General features: G+C 51.8%; 1 protein-coding gene across 5 annotated transcripts; it reads right to left on the reverse strand.

Annotated features, from left to right (window-relative positions):
* Positions 1-2,008: 2,008 nt before the first annotated feature.
* Positions 2,009-17,576, reverse strand: TAL1 (TAL bHLH transcription factor 1, erythroid differentiation factor). 5 transcript variants are annotated; one of them, XM_036233633.1, is made up of 5 exons: positions 17,461-17,576; positions 14,517-14,674; positions 10,547-10,993; positions 9,169-9,263; positions 2,009-5,638 (listed from the first exon to the last, which is right to left on the reverse strand). In XM_036233633.1, the coding sequence occupies exons 3-5, from the start codon at positions 10,990-10,992 to the stop codon at positions 5,184-5,186; spliced, it is 996 nt and encodes a 331-aa protein (XP_036089526.1). In that variant the 5' UTR covers position 10,993; positions 14,517-14,674; positions 17,461-17,576; the 3' UTR covers positions 2,009-5,183. The 5 variants fall into 5 exon arrangements, with proteins under 5 accessions (XP_036089526.1, XP_036089535.1, XP_016006842.2 ...); XM_036233642.1 differs by lacking the exon at positions 17,461-17,576 and adding an exon at positions 17,065-17,454; XM_016151356.2 differs by lacking the exon at positions 17,461-17,576 and adding an exon at positions 16,377-17,454.
* Between the last annotated feature and the right edge of the window lie 5,449 nt (positions 17,577-23,025).

Raw genomic sequence — 23,025 nt, forward strand, 5'->3', positions numbered from 1 at the left:
TGTCACCCTCGAGGAGCTTGTGTTTGAGTCAGGAAGCAGACAAGCAGACAAACAATAGACGGCACAGAGGGAGGAAGGCTTGTAGGAACACAAAGGAGGCGGCCGACCCCATACAGTTGGGACAGTCTCCTGGATGCTGAGGACAAGTTAATCAGATGAAAGGAGGGAGCGGAGGATAGGTAGTAACAAAAAGTACAAAAACGTGACCGTTATAAAGAGAAAAAAATTGCAGCCTGGAACAGAAAGGACAATATAATAGGAGCAAAGAGAGTAAAAGGCAGAGTGGTGAGAAGTGAGGCCAGGGAGATCAGCAAGCCATTCAGGCAAGGCCCCAGGGCGTGGTCCCTTCCTTGTGGTGGACACAGGTTGTCCTGGGAGGCAAGAGGCTAGGCCCTGCCCTGCCTGCCACTACTGTCACTGTTCATGGGACATGTAGCCCTGGGAAGTTTCCTTTCCTCTGTGGGCCTCCACCTCCCCATCTGGAGATGCAGACAGAAGCCCAGACAATCCCCAGGGCTTGGCCAGCCTGGTATTAGATAGTCTCATAGGCTCTGCCTTGGTGGCCACAGAGCTGATGGGACTCTTCCTTACCTCTCTGGACGTGGAAGGTCTTATCCTCTCCTGGGAAAGGGCTTTCTGGAAATGGGTGCTCCTCCCTCCTCGTTCTCTGTCCACGACTGTCAGGCTGCTGCCTCTACCCCTCCACGATGCTGTTCTCACCAAAGTCATCAGTGACTTCCATGTGGCCAAATTCAGTCAACACTTGAGTCCTTCTCTTACTTGACCCCTCAGCGGTGTTGGGCTCAGCTAACCACTTCCTCTACCCCAAACACCATTTGCTTTCACCTCTGAAACACATCCTCCTTGTTGTTCTCCCACCTGACTGCTGCATCTCAGCCTCTGTCTCTGCCATCCATTCGCCATACTGCTCCTTAAGCCTGTGAGCACAGGCCAGGTGCCGGGTCCAGGGTCCACCTCCCGCCAAGACTCCACTCATCTCCCCATCCCAGGGCTGTCTCACCACTCCAGCTGCCCAAGGAACTCTTTGCCCTGGGCCAGGAAGAGGTGCACAGTGTTCCGAAAGCCAAAGACCTTCTTTACAGGCCAGAGCAGGAGCCCGAGCAGTCCTCCTAGCTGCTGCTGGACTCTCCCAGGACAGTGGCAGCCAAGATCAGAGCCTGGTGGGATAAGCAAGGCTCACCCAGAAGAGCCAGAGGTATCTGTGGGGCCCTCGAGTTCCCTTCTCGGCACACCTTTGTCTCATAATACTAATCACCTTCCAACTTACTGTATAATCAACACATTTATAATAGTTGTACGTGTCTGTGTTTACTGTCTCTCTGGTAGAATTTAAGCAACACAAGAACAGGGATCTTTGTTTTCTTCACTGCTAGATCCCCAGAACCTAGAACAATACCTGGTCCACTCTAGGTGCTCAATAAACTATTTGTTAAATGAACCAAAGGAGGATTGATACTCTGTTGGAAATGCCTGTCTGATCTACTTAGGTCCCCGAAGATCCAACAGTCCACGTGCAGAGGCCTCCCCAGAACCCACAGTTCCTATCTCTGAACAGCAGTCCACTCATTTTCTCCAAAGCATCATCTTCCATTCCTGAACCTCACATGAGACCTGCATCCCTCAGTCCTCAAGAGCCAAGCATAAGAGCTGAGTCATTGGGAACTTGGGAGCCTCCGCTTGCAAGACCCTAATCCGTTCTGAACCTATAATAAAAGCAACTGCCCCAGCCATGGGAGCTGAACTCTATACAGAGGAAAATATTCGCAGGGCAGCCCTGAGCGGAAAGCACTGGTACACAATGCTGAGAAGAGGTCCTGTTTGTGAGGTCCAGCAGAGGAAAGAGAATGGAAATCCTAAGGGGGAAGCCTCAGAGTAGAGGGTGGGATCCCACTCTGGAGGACCCCATTTTAGGGAGACAGGTTCTTGCCATGCCTTTCAACCCCCCAACTCTCAGGCCTAGGGGTGCAATATGCAAGCAGAGTCCAGCCACCTTTGTAAAACTTTTATTTAGAAATCTTCCCAATATATCCATATATATATATACACACATCATCACCACATGGGTTTTGTTGCTAAAGAGTCACACGCCCACAGTGTTGGCCTCTGGGCTGTACAAAGGTCAAGGTACCTGGAGCGATCACTCCTCTTCTGCAGAAAAATGCAGAGACCAACACTATTCATCAATTCATCACGTACAGTACAACATTGACGGAAAGTGCTGGGCCCGCCCACAGGAACACCGCGTTATGTACATGGGCAGGGGGCAAGCCTTTGGCAGGGGCCATGTACCACTGACATCACAAGTACGACCAGACCACCCCCAAGGCCGAGTAGTTGTCAGCTGACTACAGACGCTGTGCCCTTGGTTTTGTCTTCAAAAAAAGATAAAGGTTGTACCATCTCATCGTTTGCCACTACAAATAAAATATGATTTTTGCTTGAAAGATGGGAGGCTCTCCTGTTGTTAAGAGTCATCTTTGTTCTCATGGCTTTTTTTTTTTATGTTTTCCCTTTTGTACAGATATTATTCTTGGAATGTTACCATTTCTTCATGGGTGAGGAGGAGGCAAAGGAAGGAGAAAGGTATGGTGTTGGGGAGAGGTGTTGGAAATGAGAATAAAAAGTATGGATCTTCTCTAGTTCTTACAAAGACCTGGAGCTTTGTGCTTCCCTATCCAGACCCATTTTGGGTAGCTGCACTACATTTTACATATTCTGCCCACGTTCCCATATCTCTTTTCCATTCTCACTCCTGTACCTTGCCTTAGAATAAGGCAGAAATGAGGTCAATCTGGAGAAATGAGGACAATCTAGGTAACTCAGGCAAAAGTGGTTTAGAACCTAAGTTACCCAAATGCTGTGCAGTCAGGCAGACTGGCCCACTGGACTCAGGGTAGGAAACCCCACTTCAGGATTGCTATTAAGGGCAACAGAGTTCTTTATGGTCTCAGAATGTTTCCACTTTCATGATTCCACTCAGTTCATACCACAGCCCTACGAGACAGCCAAGCAGGGTATTGATGACACAGTGACAGAAAGATCATTTGTCCAAGTCACACGGGGAGTCTGAGAGAAGAGGGAGCCAGAAGCTTGAGTTCCTGATGGAATGTGCGATCCATCTCCTGACACCCATCCAACCACTCACACAGTGGCCGCTTTTCACTCCCAAGTCAAACTAATCCACTGGGAAGCAACGCAGCCTTAAGACCCAGGACAGATGCTGCATCTTCACACAGAAGGGACTCCTAATAAGGCTTCTAAGCACTGGAGCCATCATCATGTTCATCGAAGTATACTTTTGGGGGCTGACATGGGATGGAGAGTCACAGCACTACAAGGGTTAACCATATTGCTCCCACCTCTATGAACTGGATCTCAAACTTAAAAGGGGAGAGGAGCAGGGAGCATTCCCTGTCTGCACACAGCTGTGTTCGAGGTTGAGGCCCCGTCGCAGCAAGGGCAAGCCCTGGGCTGAAACCCAAAGTATGTAAGGGCATTTCCAAACAGCCACAGTGCTGGCTCTTCCATGTCACCATGGACAGGGAAGGGCCACATGTTCACACCCCTCTGACCTCGAAGGCAGAGCCTGGGGGGAGATGGCTGGGGTGACTTGAGCTTACGATAACAGGTGGGACTTCTGTGCCGTTTGTTCCATGGGCTTGAAACGCAGTTCACAGGCGGGCTTAGCCGTAAGAAAACCACGTCCCACCATCTGGATTGACACAGGAGATCAATGAGGGGGCAATGGTCTGCTCTACAAAAGGATTCTTCACTTACAAAAGGACTTGCAGTAATATTTCTTTAAAAGATGAAGAATAAGAATTTGATTTACGAAAATGTGTACAACTTTTGGAGGGGGGCGCTCCTATTGCTTTAAGCCAGCCTCCCACACATACCCGTGATGACAGAAAGCTGCACAATTGAGGGTTATTAAGATTCTGCTAAGTGAATGTGCATATGTTTGGGTCTCAGCCAGGGCCTGGTCTCTGGTTGGATTCCCCATGTCCTAGGATTGGGGCTAGATCCTGGGTCATATCAAAACCTAAAGATCCCACTAATCATCACTGTAGTCAAGCAAAAATCTCAGTGCCAGGGGGAAAAAAAATCCCAACTGCCAGGAACTCCTAGGTCAGAGTTTGTGCTCAGTTCAGAACACAGACTAGACCATCGGCAAACAGACATCCCGCAGCAGGGAGTTCTCTCTGAGCATCTGGGAGAATGCAGAGATGGGGCTCACATCTACTCTCAGAACCAACACGTGCCCATCAGCACACTGGTATTTGCTCACCACATGAACAGTGGGGTGTAGCTGAAAATATAGGCAGGTAGCTCTGAGACACCACCAGAATTTGAATCCCATGTGCCCTAAATAGCTCTTGCTCAATTTCCTCTAATCATTCTCCTTTTCTCTGCCTTCACACAAAGGGCAAGCTCACAGCTGTGGACTTGGTCCCCACAACCACAAGGATTAGGAAGGCAAGTTTCAGTGAAGAGAAAGAAGAGCTTCGATCTCCAGGGCAAGAAACAAGAGCTCCTGTGTTTTCCAACCCTCTGACCCAGCTAGTCAGGAGTAGGTGGTCCACTGGCCATCTTCTTCAACCAGGCCCTGAAGAAGGCACCTCAAGGCTTGTGAGTCTGCAGCAGCTGGCAAGCTGGATGGACAAACATGGGCCTGGATGAAGATGGGGCTCATGAAACGGGCAGCTATTGGGTACCTATATATTGGGACAGAGTGGCCACAAAAGCCACCCCAGCCAGTTTGGGAGAGGCTAAAGGCAATGCAGAGGCTGCTGAAAGCCTCAGGCGACTGCTGACAACCCTAGGTCTCAGCAAAGACAGGGCTCCCAAGCTCCAGGCCAAAAGCAGTGCTGCTAGAGCCTCTTAAGAAGTCTTAGGGATCTGGGGAAGGGGGAAGACTGTGCCGTCTTCATAAAAAGTACCTACCACTTTGCTCCATTTTTCTGTTCTCCTACTGAGGCAGGAAACAAGAAAGCCAGCCCCAGGAGTAGTTTGGACTTCCTAAAGTTCAGATATCAAAGAAAGCTCATCAAGTCCATTGCCTTGCTTCAGAGCTGCCCAATCTTCGCCTGCCTGCCCTGAAGCCCGTAGTCCCAGAGGCTTAAAGGTGCCCTCCTAACTGGTCCAGGATGGCCCCAGACCCATCACCGAGGGCCAGCTCCATCAGTGGCAGGCAGCATAGCAGGATGAAGGCTGCGGGCCGTGTGTTTGGGTGCAGGCTCTTCTGTGTAGCTGTCTGGGCTGGCTGCCCCATCTAGAGAGCTGCCACAGCTGGAGTTGGGGGACAGCACATCCTGCAGGAGGTCATCTGGAGGTGCACCGCCCCCTCCTCCACCACCCCCTGCACCAGCCCCCACCACAGGGTCCTTGCCAGGCTTGGCCCGCTGGGTGCCCTCCTCCTCCTGATCATTGAGCAGCTTGGCCAGGAAGTTGATGTACTTCATGGCCAGGCGGAGGATCTCATTTTTGCTGAGCTTCTTGTCTGGGGGGTGTGTGGGAATCAGCTTGCGGAGCTCAGCAAAGGCCCCGTTCACATTCTGCTGCCGCCATCTCTCCCGGCTGTTGGTGAAGATGCGCCTTACGACTTTGGTGTGGGGACCTAGAGGGCAGGAGGACAAGGGTTAGGAGAGTAGGCTGGAGATCTCCTAAGGCAACTTCTCTTGTGGGGAAGGAAACAAACCACCTATTGAGAAACCTGGGAAACCTAGAATGCCTTCTTTCCTTTTACTTAGAAAACTCTTACTCATCCTTTAAAACCCAGTTCATTTGCTTCCTTCTTGCTCCGGACTTCCCTCAACCCCTCCAGAGATCTAACCAGCCACTATGGCCCTATAATCCCTGGGTCGTCCCCACTCTTGATCACTGCTGTATGCTTCTGTTTGTCTCTCTCTCTCTGGGCTGTGAGACATTTGAGAACAGGGACCACAAACCATTCCTTTATTCACTCACTCACTTGTACTAAGAGACCAGATAACACTAGTAATGAAGACAAACTCTGGAGCCAGACTTCCTGGGATGAATTTCTGACTATTACTCACTAGATAGTGACTCTGGGCCAGTTACTTAAACTCTCCCTTCTTTAGTTTCATCATATGTAAAATGGAGATAATACTAGTCACTCAAGTCATAAGATCATCACATGGGTCTGACAACTAACACTGGCAAAGTCCTTAAGACAATACCTGCCTCAGATTATTCATTCAATAAATGTTCGCTATTGTTGTTCATTCACCAGTTATTTCCTAACAACCAGGCACTGTGCTAGGCACGAAATGAATAATGGTGAACAAAACAGACAGAATGCCTGCCCTTATGGAGTTTCCCTTTTAATGGGGATGACGGATTATGAACAAGTGGCAAATGATAACAGACAGGAGGCCGACCATAAATTAAAAATGGAAAGGAGCTACCATGTTTAGCTAAGGTGGCTGGGAACCGCCTTTTGGAGGAGATGACATCTGTAAGGTAAGAATTTAAGGCCGAAGAAGGGAAGCAGGAACAGCATGTGCAAAGGCCCTGAGCTAGAAAATGGCTGAAGCCAGCCTGGCTGGATTAGTGTGGGTGAGATCAGGGTAGGCCCTGCAGTAAAATGTGGAGATTTTATTCTAAGGGTGACAGAATGCACAGAATAAGGGTTTGGTAAATGTTTGGTCACATGCTCACAGATGGGGACATGGAGGAGAAAGCAGAGACCAGAGGGGAAAGGATTTATACAGTGAGCAATCCCCCTCTAGGACAGGAATAGAGAAAAAGCTAAGCACAAGCTCAGCCTGAAGCTCTAGGCAGGTGTCTGACAGCTGCAACAGCCTAAATGCCCAAGCCTGACCCAGGATTCCCAAAGCCAGAGACAACAGAGATGGGCCCTGCTAGTGCTCCTGAGCTCCTGGGCTGGGGTGGTCGCTTCTCCCCTCAACAATGAAGCACAGAGCCAGGCTCCCAGCAGTCCTTGGGAAGCCCTGCACACCAAAAGGACTGCCAGTCCTGGCATATTTGTTTGCTTTCTTCTCATGACCCCTGAAACCCAGAATTGAACCCAGAATGTGGAAACTTGGGCAGGGGAGAAGAGGAAAGGAGTCAAGGCATCACCTTAGACCCACTGCTCACGTCACAGCTAAGGAGACTGAGGCCAGGAGAGAGGCAGACCTTGCCTCTGAAGCCATTCTGTGACCCAACTCATCCGTGCTGACACTTTCTACTTGATTGTCTCTCTCACCTACACGTGTGCATACACACACATGTGCGCACACATACGTGCACATGCGTGCACGCACACACCATGGTTTCCCAGGAGGATCACTCATCTTCTGCACTGTCTTTCCAGACCCCAACAGGCCCCAGCCCAGCTGACTCTTTGCCAAAGGCCAAACCTAGGCTGGGAAACATACAGCACACCTGCTGGGCAGTCCTATCCTGAGTGCCTCGGAGGAAATAACTTGCTGTTCTCCGGCCTCCAGGCCAGACAGGGGGAGTCCCTCAGCTGTGACACAGGGAGAACCAGCCCCAGCTCCGTGACTAACGCTAGCTGATCCCAAGAGAACGCTAGGAGAAAAGAGCGCTGTGACTGCCGTCATAGCTAGAGCTAGACAGGCTTTGGAAGGGGCACCTACCCCAAACCAGGCCCCCAAGACACTTTACCCCATTGAAAATTTTCAGCTATCTGTGAGGAAGCTACTATTCTCTCCACTTGACAAATGAGGAAACTGAGGCCCAGAGAAGTTCAGCAACAGTGACCATATCAAGTCTTGACTTTAGACCTTGCATTAGTTCCACTTCTATGCACTCTTTTTGGTTAAATTTCTGATTTCGAAGTCCACAGACTTATCCTGTACCCTCACATCCTCACCTTCGCCCCAATTTCTGTCTATTCCTCTCTGGCTCCTTCTCGGAGTACCACCCACCTCTCTGCACCTTCTTCTTTCCTGAGTCTGCCCATCCTTCTACATCCTCTGTCTCTTTCTAGTCTACCACTGAGTAGGTGCTCAGTAAATATTGGTAACAGTATGAGTAATGGCTTCCTTATCCTCCTGCACTCTCCCCAAGCCTTCGCCCCCTTCCCATCTCCTCCTTTCTCTCCTCCGTGCCTGATTTCCATTGCCTCTGCCTTTTGTAGAAAATGCCTCTTCGCTGGGGATCTTCAGGGCTGGTCCTGTCTACTTCCTGTTTGGTACACCCACCTCCCTTCTCTAACCTAGCAGTGCCGATACCCCATCATGCTTCCCTCTGTGTCCCAGGCTGGTTGGGTCTTTTGAGGTCTGTTCCTTGTCCAGACCCCAGCCTCTCTTCTCTCCAGAGGACCACAGAGCAGTCCCTTCCAGAAGATCCAGCTCAATACACATCCCTCCCATCTGCCCCTTGCATAAATCCCAGCCTGGTTCCAAGGCCTCAGGCACCCTTACTTCAGGAGCCCAGGCCCCAGCCAGGCTGAGAACTGCCGGCTCCAGGGATTTACTCCATATCTCTCAGTTCTGAAATGCCTGCTCTCCTGTCCCCCTAGTGCTGGGCCCCATCTGCTAAATCAGGTCAGCCTTTGGAAAAGGGGAGTCTTCCAAATTTCCCACTCATCCAACCATTTCCCCCAAGTTCAGGGCCTAAAACTACTCAGGCAGTTTACAACAGCAAGGCTAAGGCCCTGCTGGGGGAAGTGAAAGGGCAGGGCAGAATCTATGATGTCAGGAAGGGAACTCTAGGTCTCAGCCCCGAGTGTGGAACATGGGAGAAGGAGGCCCCACTATGTAGCGACTTGGGAGAAGACCCTCAAAGGTGCAGTTCCAGGCAGGCAGCAGACTCTAGACTCCATAGAGGACTTGGAAGGAAATGCAGGGAATCCCTGAGGGTTAGTGCATAGAGGAAGGGTACCTTGTATTTCTGCCCTCCCCCAGGATCCCTGCCAAGTATAGAAATGGAGATACAGTGGGAACAGCAACTGACTCTAGAGGTCTGAGCTAAGCACCACAATGCGTCTTCGGCCCCATGTCTCCTCCTCCCTAGTCCCATGGGGCTCAGCGGGGCAAGGATTTTGGTAGTTTGGGGTTCCAAGGTAGCCCGCCCATCCATGTGAGACATCTAGGAGTAGTCTCCATGATCTCTCCTTCAGGGGGCTCTAACAAAGGCGGGGGTAGGCAGACTCACCGTCAGTAATCTCCATCTCATAAGGGGAGGGTCTCCTCTTCACTCGGTTGTTGGTGGCAAACATAGGGAAGGCATCGTGCTCCCCAAAGAACCCACTGTGGGAGGAAGAAGGCAGATTACGTGATCACGTGTAGGGTGGAAGTGAGACCGACGCTCCTTAGGGATCCTCCTGCGTGTTCTTGAGCCCCCACCCCCGGGGCAACCCTGGTCCTTTAACACCTGAATTGAGGATGGCAGGAGCATGAAACACACGCTCATATGCACAAACATACACAGAATGCCCCACCCTCGCTCTGTGGTGAAACAAGCAAGGAGAGGAGGGGTCCCGTACCCTTGCACCCCTCCACACAGAATGGAACAAACGCAAAAATGAACACACACACCCTTAAAGACATATTGCTCTACCCCAACACAAGCACACAATCCACAGACTATTTATACTCCCAACAGGTACTCACACAGGCAGACATGGCCTTCACACCTGCTGGTGTGTAACTCCAGTGTCACAAAAGGGCACACTGTCCCCTCCCCCCAACCTCACCCCACCTTTACCCTAGCTCCATGGGGCCCTGTGGACAGACAACAAACAGGAAACCCTGACTCACCACTGCTGACATGCCCCCCACCCCCATCACCAACTCTGGGCTCTCTACAACTTCTTTCTCAAGCAAGTCTCCTGCAGACTGGCTAACTGCCCCACACGGGGGCGGCGGTGTATCCCTGCCCCACTGCCTGTCCCCACTCCAACCCTGCCTCCATCTCTACAACATCTCAGTGGCCTCAGCAAGGAAATGGGCACCCTCACAAGGTGAGGAAAGGCTTGGGGCCACAGACCCTTTAGCTAGGGTCAGAGGGGCTGTGGAGAGAAGGACCCACTCCACAGGCGGGCCCTCCAGCAGATATTCAGATGCAGAAGAGGGGGCCCACTGCAACCACCCTCAGATCCTTATTTCTTACCTGTCCATAGATGGCTGAAGCTTCCAAAAGAACTTCACAACCAGCACACCCAGCCACACTCTTGCCTGATACATTCACGGGACTCCCTTCCCTTGACCACTACCCACTAACCACAAAGCACACCATGCTTCTGCTCACATCCAGCCACATGCCTGCACTCCCTCTCCTCGGATCACACACACCCAGGAGCACTGCAGTCACAAGGCAACCCCACACCTGTTCCTCTCCCGCGCGAGCTGATAGAGGACTCCTTTCTCACTTGCATATGGGGACTCTAGCTTCTAGGCTTTGAAGCCCAGAGTTTAAAAACACCCTCTCTCTTCCTGCGCTCAGTTCCTTATCCCCGAAGTGCAGATGGGGAGCCCCGGGTGCCCGTAGCCCCCTTCCCCTCCCTACCCCTGCCCTCCTTCCGGGCCCTGACCTGCCGAGCGAGGCCAGCGGCTGGCTAAGGCTGTACAGCAGCGCGCGGCCAGGGGCGGCGGGGGCCGCCAGCGCGGGCGGGCTCAGCTGCACCATGCGGCCGTCGCCGGGGAGCTCCGCGGGTGCCGGGGCGGGGGCGGGCGCCGGGGCGGGCCCGGGAGGTCTGCACAGCTCGGTGGTCGGCACCCGATGGCGAGCTTCGGCCGCCGCCGCGTCGCGGCCCTTTAAGTCTCGCGCGGCGCCGCCCCCACCGGCGGGGCCGCCCCCGGGGCCGCCGCGAGCGCCCAGCTCGATGACCGGGGGCTCAACTGGGGCTGCGCGGCTTGTCTCCTTGGTGACGCCGTTCAGCAGGACCAGGTGCGGGGGGGCCATGCGGGCCTCGGCCGCCTCCCGTCCCTCTAGCGGAGGGTCACTGCGTGCCGCCTCGCTCGGCGGCTGCTCCGTCATCCTGCAGGCAGACAGACAGACAAGCGGATGCCCGCTCTGACATCCACCCCCAGTCCACCGACGTGGGGTGGGTGAAGGGGGTGAAGGGCAGAAAGAGAAACTCAGGCGCCGAGACGTAAGAAAAGGCGACAAACTTAGAGCCACATGGACACACACTAGGAGCCTAAAGCCCCAGCGGGGCTGCGGCGGGAGGGAAAAGGGGTCGCTGGTTTCGGAGAAGAGGGGAGGGTGCCTGGAAGACACAGAGATTGAGAGCCAAAAGGACAGAGATGGAGAAAGACCACAGAGACATTGTAAGGAAAGGAATACAGCCAGCGAAAGAAAAACAGAAGGGAAAAAAAGGAGGAAGGAAATGTAGAAAGAGGCAAGAAAGAAATATCACCCCGTCCTCTTTCTCAGGCCGCAAGGGAAGAGGAGGGAACAAATCCCCACCCCCCCCCCGCCGAGTTCTTCCCGCCCCTCTTTTAATTTTGGCGGGGAATTTGTACCGCGGAGGTAGGGTGCTTTTCGAACCTTCACCTCCCAGCAATATCTGTCCCGCGCCTACTGCTGCACCCATACACTCGGAAACCTGGTGAGGTGCAAGTAGGGAGTTTAGGGAATGGACGCTACAGGGCCTGGGGTCCACTCTGCCGAAGCTGCCAGAGAATTATCCCGAGGAAACAGCACCCGCGTTCAATATGTATTTACTCCCTGCGGGGGGTGTCTGTCTACACTAAGCAAATCCTCTGTGGATTCTGTACCGCTGCGGGAAACCCCAGCGGCCCTCGACTCTCACCAGACCACAGGTGAGACGTCAGGAAGGGATGGTGATCCCAGACCTACCTCCCTGCACACCCCACCTCCTTCTGCTCAGCTCGACTCAGGAGTGAGGTGGGGTCTGTAAGGGAAGCCTGGCTGAGGCAGTATGGAGACTCCGCATTCAACAACCGCCCCTGAGGCTTATTTGGGGTCTGGGATCCCATCCAGACACAGGAAGGGGTGATATGAAAGCCCTCAAACTCTTCCAGCACTACTCCATCCTCATTCGGCCTCAGCATGTCCTCTGGGAAATGGGAAGAATATCTCCTTTAAATATTTTAAAGGCACTGAGCAAATGGTCTAGTAAACATTATTGCCGACATGGAGACTGGGCCACAAAAAGGGACTGCTGCCTTGCCCAAGTCACACACACCGATTCGTGGCAGAGCAGGACCAGAACTCCGATCTTGCTCTGTCTGCACTATCCTCCATACATACCTTTCCATATATACCCCCCCCCCGCCGGAGCCAAGGACACTCCTCTCCTTCACAATTGTACCCCTAGACAACCACAGAGGCTCCACTCCCCAGGAGAGCCTGCTCAGGTTCTTTCAATACCCTGCTTCATTGCTGATGGAGCCCAGCCCCATCAAGAACTGAAACAAAAAAACCCATGAGACTCTGGGTCCAGAGACTGGGGATGCTTGTAAGTTGCTTTATTTTTAAAGCAAACAAAAATATAATCAACTCAGCAGGCTTCATAAGATGTTCAGAATAAGGTTTCTGCTCTCAGCTTATATAACCGGGGTATTTTATAGCAGAAAATAAATACACAAAAATCCAATTCAGCCCCAAGCAGATTTCATCTAATCATTCACGGCAGCCATTGAACTCCCATTCTGCCACTGCGCCACTCAGGACCAGAAGGGAGACCTGGGCACCATCTTCCCACCCCAGAAAAGAGATTGGACTTTCTGAGACCTCCTCCAGAGCTCAGCTCAGTTGCAACCAGACACACAAACTGATGGGGAATCCCCATTTAGATTGCGCTCTTTTCTGAGTGTGCCAGCCTTGTGGTCCTGACTGGAAACGACAAAATTGCCTGAGACCAAGACCTGGTGTACAGGAGCTGCAAGCGCAGTGGATCCCGCAACGCTTCACTAGAGGCGAGTTTACAATTATGGCGGAAACAATAGATCTGTATCCACAGAATGGGACAGCCAAGACACTTTGGCCCCTAGAAATGCACCCAAGGTACACCAGTTGGGGCCTCCTGGCTCCCCTGAAGCAGTGAAATGCACCAGAAATATATCATCCCATAGCAAAATACACAAGCCCCGAAGTGCTGGTTCCCTACCTTACTGTCCTAATTTGTGGTAAGCTCAGTGACATGTGCTTCAGCCCCAGTTTCTAACCGAGTGGCAAACGGTGTGCACTGCATTTGCCAGACTGAGCTCAGGCTCTCCTCATGACACATTTATACCCTCTGATTAATTCCATGGCGCCCGGCTTGGCGTAGGAGCAGATCCCCGAGGGGCAAGGGGAGCACATATTCCAGATGAGTTGACCATGGCCCCAAATGCTCTCTCCAGATGCCTATAAATATCTATATCTCTAAGGCTCTCTGTAGGAAACCTACAATTGGTCCCCAGGGTGTGTGGCCCACCACTTCCCGCCCCTCCCGGCACCTCAGGAAAACCCCGGGGGACTCTTCTGCAACCAGGATTACCCAGGCCAGAGATCCAAGCTCTGGAGGAAGCCACCAGGAGACCCACAAACACTTTTGGTTGCTGTTGTTTTTTAGTTTTTGAGGGTTTTTTTTTTTGTTTTTGTTTTTGTTTTTTTTTAGCAACTAAACCCCATCTCTTGGCTTGGGTTAAGATTACTAAAAGGAAAGCCTGAGTAATTTTTGTTTATTTGTTTTTATTTGAGGAAGATGAAGGAGGAGGTTTCAAACTGAATGGCACTAGCATATTCGACCATTACGATCCTCTCTTTGTGTGGCCAAGCCCAGCTCGCAGCCCCCAACACCGGATTTTCATCTGTTGCCAAAGGCCAGAACATTTCCGTGTGTGCCTGAACAAGACAGGGAATCCGGGGAGCTCCTAGGAGGGCAGGCACCGGGTCTCAGGCAGCTCCCAATTCCAAAATGGAGAATTTCTTCTATAAAAAGTCTCTGCCATGCCAGAGGCTAGAGCCACCGCCTTAGACCAGGCCTCTTGTCTTCACACAGCACCCACACCAGCAAGACACCCTGGGAGAGCCCCAAGCATACTGGAGAACCAACAATCTCCAGTGAAGAGAACCCCTTCCCAGCTGCCACTGGAGTGGAGGGGGTTCCAGCGCGGCCACGCCCTAGGCCTTAGGTCCCAGTCCTGTCCCACAGAGTTGGGGCTCCTCTGGCCGGGATGGCCGCCGCCTTCTCCCTGCTGCCAGAGGCCCTGGCTCAGGCAACCTGCACCACCCGGATACAGACGCTCCGGAGTCAGGAACCTTGGGAAACTTCACAGAACCAGGGCAGAGGGGGCAGCATGGAGGACTAAGTCCAACCAGCTGTTTTTACCCAGGAAAAGGCCCTGCTGGAAACCATAAAATAGAGGCACAGAGACCACAGTCAGCGACAGTCAGATCCCAGATTCCCAGCTCTGGTTCACCCTCTCTTCCCCCTCCATCTGAGACTGGGCTGTCCTCTGTCCTGAGCCTTCTCGACCCTGGACCAGAATCCAAGGCCTTCCCGGACACTGTTTCCACCGATATGCGATGCCCGTTTCTCCCAAACTCACCTGGGGCATATTTAGAGAGACCGCCCCCTCTGATTAGGATCTCCACTCCTCCGCCGGAGAGGGGCGGGAGCCGAGGTCCAGGTCGTGGACGGGGGTCTTTGCTTCCCCCTCTCTCCCTGAGAAACCAGCAGTTAGGCCGTAGCGTGGTCCTGGGCGGTCTGCCGCGCCCAGAGTGAGTTTCCAGGAAAAAAAAAAAAAAAATGGGGGTGGAGAGAAAGAGGGAGGGCGAGAGGAAGGGAGAGAGAGAAATGGGGGTCAATGGCTAGGAATTACCTCACGTCCTCGCCAACCAGCCCAGGGAATCACGAACAGCTTTCCACCCCCCAATCTGCAGGTGCTTGAAGCCTCCCCCCACCCCATAAAAAAAAAAAAAAAACCCTACACCTGACCAATCAGTAATAACTATTTAGTCCAGCACCACCCGCAACAGCCCCACCGCAGGCTGCCCGGAACATTTTCGGACCCTCCAACTGCGATGTCTGATTCTGTGTGGCCAAGTATATTTTCTAAGCACTGACGTGTCTACGCGGTTGGCTCTGCAACCAGGTCAGGCCGGAGCTGCGGCCACCGCGCGGAGTCGTGCGCAGCCTGGCCTAGACGGGTGCAGGGATGTGTGTGGGAAAAGGGGAATCCAGCCTTCAGACCCTAGTCGATGCGGCAGAGCCTCTGAGCCCCTCATTCTCTCCACGGCCCTCACCTGTCCGCCTCCAGCCCAAAGCGAAACCAGAACCCAACTGAAAGGCTGCTTTCCCGCAAGAATGAAGTCGGAACCGCGCGGATCCGAAGGTGGGGCGGGCGGGTATCTGATCAATCCAGACCCCGTTTTCTTCCTAGTGATTAAGAAAAAAAGGAGAAAGAGAAGGAAGGAAGGAGGGTGGGGAGAGAGAGAGAGAGAGAGAGAGAGAGAGAGAGAGAGAGAGAGAGAGAGAGAGAGAGAGAAAGCGAGAAGAAAGAAGCCCCTGTCTTCCCCTCAACCATCCCTACACAACGATTTTCGATTTTTCGGTGTTCAGACCGGCAGAAAAGGGGAGAATTCCAATTATTCCCCGCAGCAATAAACAAGGCAAAGAGAAGGAGAGTAAAATCAAACGCACTACTGCTTCCCAGGGTGTAGCGGTATCGAAATTCAGGTTGCCTTTTCTTCCGGAGGTTTTTTTAAAATTTGTTTTGCCTAAATCATCTAATTTATGATCACACATGGAAGTCTTGGATTAATTACATAGGCCTCCTTTTTGCTCAGACTTTGGTGGAAATATAGGAATAATTCTTCCCTCCGGTTTCAATTCAATGCAGATTTTCTTTCTCCTCCTCTAATCCACATGGGGGAGGGGGGAGGAGTGGAGAGAAGAGAAATCCACTTATACCTGGTGTTAGTTTTTGCTGTATGACCGAGTCTCTGTCTGTCCCTCTCGCCATGTTATCTCTCTACTCTAAACCAGCAACTTAAAAAACAAAAAACAAACAAACAAAAAAATAAATAAACTGCTAGTCGGGGGAAAGCTACACTGCTTTGTTAAGGATCTAAAGAAGCTGAAAGGGAAAAGCCGCTTTGCTCCTGGACGATTCTTTTTAACTAAAAAAAGATGACGATGATGATATTAGCAACTATAATAACTGGCAAAACAAAATCCTTTCTTCCTGAGCTAGGGCAGCATTGACCCCTTGGAACCAGCCCCGGTCACCGATGCGACGGGTACCGGAGCACGCGGGAATGTTGCTCACCCGGCGAGGGGATGGAAAAATGTTTCTTGGAGATGACCCCGAGGATCCCCACCCCAAGGTGCGAGGCCAGGAGAAGGCGCCTACTGTCTAGTCCGGGGCTCTCCCGCAGACCCCCGCGGCCTTACCCGCGAAACTGACCAGAAATGGATGAAGCCCGAGTGCGGCAGGGACCGAAGCTGGCGGCTACGCGCTGGAAGGCGCGAGCCTCGACGAGCACAATTCGGCTTGGAGCCTGAAAGAGCCTCCTATTCACTACCAAATTCCTGAAACACCGAGGCGCAGACTGGCCCCCGGACAAAGCAGCCGCCGATCGGGCTCCGTCTGCCCAACCGAACCAACATCGGCTTCCGAATACATCATAATTTGGAATAAAATGTGAAATCCCTCTCTCCGCCCCCAAGCCGCCTCCTCAACTTGCGCCTCCATCTCTCGCTCTCCCTCCCCTCCACCCCCCAGCGATGTGCAAATGCACTCCTAAAGGACACAAGCACATAAGCACACAACCCAGGAGACAGGACCACACACTGTCCGGCCCCATGGAAGGGAAGCAGAGTAAACAGAACCCGACTCTGCCCCACACACCGACTTGGTCGGCCCGCACATTGTCCAACATGACGCAACGAAATCAGTCCAACGCAGTCGTCCGTGGACACACAACCCCGCGTAGTCAAGATCACATAGGCCCAACACAGCAATGAAACCTCACAAACACAATTGCAAAGGCCACACAACCTCCTACATAGAACCGGACCCATGTCAAGAGGGCAAACTAACATTCACAACGACGAAAACGCAGAAAGGCCGCCAAGAACGCAAATGAACACACCCAAACAGCGCAGACACCATCCCACTCGGAGGCACAACCGATCGCCAAGACCACACACGGGAGAAGTCCACACTGCCCACCGCTCACGCACGCACTCTCACAATCCCACCGCATGCACACAACCACGAAGAAGAAATGAAAACCAACCACCGCCTCGCGCATTTCTGTATATTGCGTAAGGAAAAAGGGGAAGGAAGGAAGAGAGTCTCTGAGGCGGGAGGGGCGGCGGCGGCGGGCTTGACGGCGTCCGTGGCAAATGCCCCCTATTCAAAGGCGCCGAGGGAAAAGGAGCGCAGAGCTCTGCCGAGAGAGTAGGGGGAAAGAGGGAGGATGTTGATGGGGAATTCTGTGGAAGGCGCCGGTTGCTTCCCCCTAGAAAAAGGCCAAAATGCTCACGTTTCGCCGCTACGGGGGGCCGCGTGTGGCCATATTGAGGCCTGGTCTTTGGTGCGGTGGCCCTACCCCGCCCGCGGCCCCCCGCCCGCGCGCGCCCACCGGCTCCTCCACCGGCGCGCTCTAATCCCGCTCACGTTCCAGGCCTAGTTAGCATGGGCCAGGCGCGCCGGGGCCGTGTGCGCCGCGGAGATAAGGCGCTGCCGCGGGTCCGCTCGCCCCCGATAAGCGCCTCGGCCATTACGGGCCAAATGATTCATTTTAATTTGGCAATTTCACCGGAGGGAGCGGGGAAACTGGTTGCGCGGCGCCGGGACTGGCTCCGGAATGCGCCGCGCAGTGAGTTGGACGCGCTGTCTAGGACTCGCCGGGTCCAGCCCCATTTCTGCGCCGAGGTCTCTCCGGAACCCAGGCTCCCCACCACCGCAGTCCCTCCCTTGGCCTTCCAGATACCTTTTTTCAGCGACTCTCATCGCAGCATTCTGCCCCTGCCTCTGAAGACCAGACACAAAAACCATCGCTATTCCCCCAAACCCACCCCCATTTATTCTTTCTCCAGTGTTCTAAACACACAGATTTCAACGAACAGTTCCTCTTATCCCAGAAAACTCCCCGGCTCCTCCCAGATCCCCCACCTCCTTCAGCCGTGGCTCTTTGCTGCTCTAAAATGGAGCCTGCTTCCCTGGAATGTCACGGACTGAGTGACAGCAGGGGCTCTATGGAGGCTCGACCACGGTCAATGGAGAGATTAAAATAGCCATTCTTTCTTGTTAAATATTTTTTGATTTTTCTATTGCAGTTGACATACAATGTCATATTAGTTTTAGGTGTAAAACATAGTGATTAGACATTTATATCACCCAGATAAATCTAGCTCCCATCTGACACCATACATAGTTATTACAATATTATCGACTATGCTCCTTATGCTATACTTTATATCCCCACGACTATTTTGTAACTAACAATTTGTCCATCTTAATCCCTTCCCCTTCTTCACTCATCCTTGCAGCGCCCCCATTCCATCTGGCAACCATCAAAATATTCTCTGTATCTGAGTTCGTTTCTGTTTTATTTTGTTTTATAGAGTCCACATATAAGTTAAAACATATGGTACGATACCTGGTCCATCCATGTTGTTGCAGATGGCAAGATTTCATTCTTTCCATGGCTGAGTAATATTCCATTGTATATATGTGCCACATTTTCTTTATCCATTCATCTATTGATGGACACTTCGGTTGCTTCCATATCTCGGCTCTTGTGAATAATGCTGCAATGAACATAGGGATGAATGTGTTTTTTAGGATCACTGTAAAATGTCCGTTCTACTGCACTTCAGGCTGAACCCAGAGTCCAGGAACATCCCTCCTCCCATAATATTTTAAATGTTTTAATTTTGCTACAAAAGCATGATTCTAAGCACTCTAGAAATATTAACTCAATTCTCAGAAGTAATCCTAGGAGGTTGGTGCTATTATTATCCTCAATATACAAATGAGGAAACTGAGGCACAGAGGATAAAAGTAACTTTTCCAGTGTTACATATCTAGTGAGTGGTAGAGCCTGGGTTTTAACTAAATTCAGCACCAGAGTCTTCTCTGAAGTCCAGCTGTTGAAGAAGGGTAGCTAGAGCCTAGGCTTGAAGGAGGGATCTGGACTCAACTCACTGCTGGGAACAAGAAGAAATCTGAGTTCAGGAAGGGGTGAGAGACTTGAGCTTGGCCCATGAAGGGAATCTGGTTTTATTTTTACAATGGAGTGGAAATAGCACAGGTTCAAATCTTACAAGTCACTTAGCTCTGAACCTCTGTTTCCTCATCTGTAAAATGGAGAGATAATACCTACCTCGCAAAATTGTGAGGATTAAATAAAATGATCTTTAAAAGATGGTGGTGAGGACAATAATCTATGAAACCTCACCCAGCTCAGAGCCCTATGTCATATCATATGCACTTGCATGGGGGTTCTGGTTATGATTATAGAGAAAAAAATTAAGGCATGGCGAGATGTGACTTGGTCAAAGCTTACAGTGACCTAGAGGAAAAGCCAAGACCCAAACTCAAGTATCTAGGTTCCAGACCTCAGCTTTACCCACCGTGCCAGGCTGCTTTGTCCTTCCAACATCTCTGGTTTTGAGCTCCTCTTTGAACCTGAGAATTAGGAGAAAAGCCCCTTGGCTTGTCACAGACCAAGTCCCAGTCACGGACTGAGCCCAGTGTGTGACTACAGTCTGAGTCCTGGCACCTCTTTGGCCATCAAGATACTCGCTGTAAAGATATGGTTAATTCAACACAGCCTGTCCCCCTCTGTTCCTCTTGAGCTCTCTGGTGGGAGTCAGGATGCCATGTGGATGCAGGTAACTTTTACAGAATCCCCCATGGGAGAGGGGCCATCCATGCCCTTAGAAAAAGAGTCTAATTCCTAGACTTGCCGCAAGGCTTCCCCTGACCCAGCTACACCAGCTGCTCAGCAGAGACCCTGAGTGGGGGTCTCTCTCCCCATGGCTCCAGCCCCACCTCACCCACTGATATCAGATCAAACTCTCCCTCCATTGTGCCTTAGCTGCTGCTGCTCCTTCTGCCTTATTGTCCTCCTCCTCTCAATCTTTCTGCCACTTCTGTCTGAAGCCTCAGTGCCAGCAGTTAGCTTTCATCTCTCCCTCCTCTGGTCCTCATTGCCTTTGCTTGGCAGCATCATGCAATAGGAAGGGTGCGAGTCATAGAATTCTGAGTTTGAAGCCCAGCTCTGCCACCCTTGGGCTGTAGCACCGATGGGAAAGTCATTTCATATTTCTGAGCCCCTGCGAAAAAAGGTCTGGCTTTCCCATAGCAGAGAGCCTAGCCAGGGAATGCTTCCCTGGGAAAATGATGCCTGAATTCAGCTCTCAGAGTGGGATCTGAGGGATGAGAAGATGTGTGAGCATGTAGAGCCTTTTGAGCGGGTCAAGGGCTAAAGCAAAAGGGCTTCAGGTTCATGAAAGGAACAGAAAAGAGTCTGGTTATGGCTGGAGCAAGCCTGTGGATAATTCAAAGGTTGGGGGTGGGGGGAGTGGAGCGAGGGAACCACCTTATTTAATTGGTTTGAGGGTGGGCATAGTATCCTATAAGTCAGGGATCCCCAACCCCTGGGCCTCAGACTGGTACTGTCAGTGACCTTTTAGGAATCGGGCCACACAGCAAGTGAGGGGCTGGCCAGCGAGCGAAGCTTCATCTGTATTTGCAGCTGCTCCTCAGCGCTAGCATCACTGCCTCAGCTCCACCTCAGATCGTCTCCACCTCGGATCATCAGGCATTAGAGTCTCATAGGAGCACTAGACCCTGGTGCTGAAAAGGTTGGAGACCGCTGCTCTAACGGATCAGATTGGCATTTCTAGAAGGTTCTTTGGTGCAAGGTGGCAAAGAGGTGTGGGTGGGTGGGATGGATGTGGGGAGGCTAGTTCTGAGGACAACGCAGTAGTCTGAGGAGAGAGATTGGAGTGTGGACTGGGGTGCCAGCAGAAGAGATAGCAAGAGACAGATGAAGATGACCTATATTTAGGATATAAAACCTGTTTATAAGAATTGGGGTGTGGGGCGAAGGGGAAGGAGAAATCTAGGCACCCTCGGCAGGCAGGAAACCTATAGCTCCAGGAACCTTCTGGATTTCTGGCTCTCCTTTGCCTAGGTGGTCACCTGGAGGTCAAGGGACAGAGGGAAGGGGTCTGAATTCGGTTTTGAATTCCTTGACTTTAGGTGCCTTTGAGCCACCTACAGACTGTTGTTTTATCTTACAGGGCAATGACCCTGCCCCAGGGCTGTGGGGGGAGAAACAGGGACACAAGGCTTTTGCCAGCCCTGCTGCAGTGTGCCCAGGCTTCTGTTCACCGGTTGGGCGAGGTGATGTTCACCATCTCCCTCCATTAGCTTCTGCCAACCGTTCCTGACCTGTCCCCATCCCCCCTATACCCTGTTTCCGACGGTCCATGGAAAAAACGGAAACTGCGCGCTGAGCGGGCCGCCGCCCGAAATAGCATCTGGTGCCTGTCGGTCAGCGCTGTCAGAGTCCAAGAGCTGGTGACGCCGTCCGCCGTCCGCAGTCCGCAGCCCCGCCAGGAAATGCCACCCCTCCTCCACCCACCCCAAGCAGAGGCCTCCGCAGGCAGGAAACCCGTGGAGCTCCTGTATTGGGGGTGTCGATGGGAAGGGGGGTTGGGACCCAGACCCGTCAGTCTGGAGTCTGGTCCTGGAGTGGAGCAGCCTGTAGAGAAGAACAGCCTAGACAGGCTTAGAGCCTGAGACAATGTCTCCACTCTAAGACCTGACCCCCACTGCCACCAAAGGCTGAGTTCTCTCTAAACTCCAAATTTGAGGCTTTCAGGTGTTTCTGCCTACCTCAACTATGGGTCATAGAAGATCTCTGAGCTTTCTCCCCTAAGCTTGCCCTCTGGAGGGAGGCATCTGCGGGCACTCTGGTGGGCAGCCAGGTTTATTTTAAATACGTACATTTATAAGGCAGTACTATGTGCCTGGTACTGACCTAATCACTTCATAAATACCAATTCAGTTAATCCTTAAAACAGCCCCATTCAGGAGAGACTACCAGTTCCTCCATTTTGTAGGGAGCCAACTAAGGCACAGAGAGGTTGAGCAACTTGCATGCAGAGAACGCCCAGCTGGCTAAGCGGTGGCACCAGAATTCACACCTAGGGCAGTCTGGCTATGCTGCTACAGGGCAGCAGAACAAGTACAATACTCAGGCAGTCCTAGTTCCCATCCCTGCTCCCCCACTTGCCAACTGTATGTTTCTAGGAAAGTTACTTAATCTCTGAGTTTCACTTTCCTCATCTGTAGACAGGAGATGGTGATTGTCAGTCTATCATAATGTTTTTAGGATTATTTTTAGTGGTAAAAACTCCGATTTGAGGAGATGTCATTGTTTCCCCTTCCACTTCCATATGACCATTGTCTTCATTTTTGTCCTCATTCTGTGCCCTGGAAAAATACTTGCTCCATCAGTAAGCAGGCATGAGCCCAGAATTACAAGCTTACATGAGGGGAGAATCAGCTCTGTGCTTCCACACTCCAGCACTGCCATCATGATTATCAGAGATGGAAAGGATTTCATTCTAATTCATTAGTTCTCAAAGTAGACCATCAATCTCACCTGGGAACTTGTTGGAAAAGCCAATTCTCTGGCCCCGCCCAGGCCTGCAAATCAGAAACTCTGCAAATGAGGCCTAGAAATCTGATGTCCATATTTCCGATGCACACAAAAATCTGAGAGCTAGTGCTCTACATTACAATCCTCTGTAGCAAAGGTCAATGTGAAATAAACTAATGTATTAAGAAAGCATTGTGCTTCCTAAAGTTTTAAAGTTGTTTCCTAACTCATGCTTCTTAGAAAAACATATGGAAGACCGAAGTTGCTCCCCACACTTATGGAAGAGAGCACCTAAGCTCATCTGTCCTCATAAGCAGAGAAGGCCAGACAGCTCTGCCTCAATGGTCTTGCCCCAGACAGCTCTCAGAGCTGTCAGAAAAGGAGAGAACATGTGTGTGGCCATCAGCCCTCTGGCTAGCAAATGGT

Source organism: Rousettus aegyptiacus, unplaced genomic scaffold (assembly GCF_014176215.1).
Source record: "Rousettus aegyptiacus isolate mRouAeg1 unplaced genomic scaffold, mRouAeg1.p scaffold_m13_p_1, whole genome shotgun sequence".
NCBI classification, from domain to species: Eukaryota; Metazoa; Chordata; class Mammalia; order Chiroptera; family Pteropodidae; genus Rousettus; species Rousettus aegyptiacus.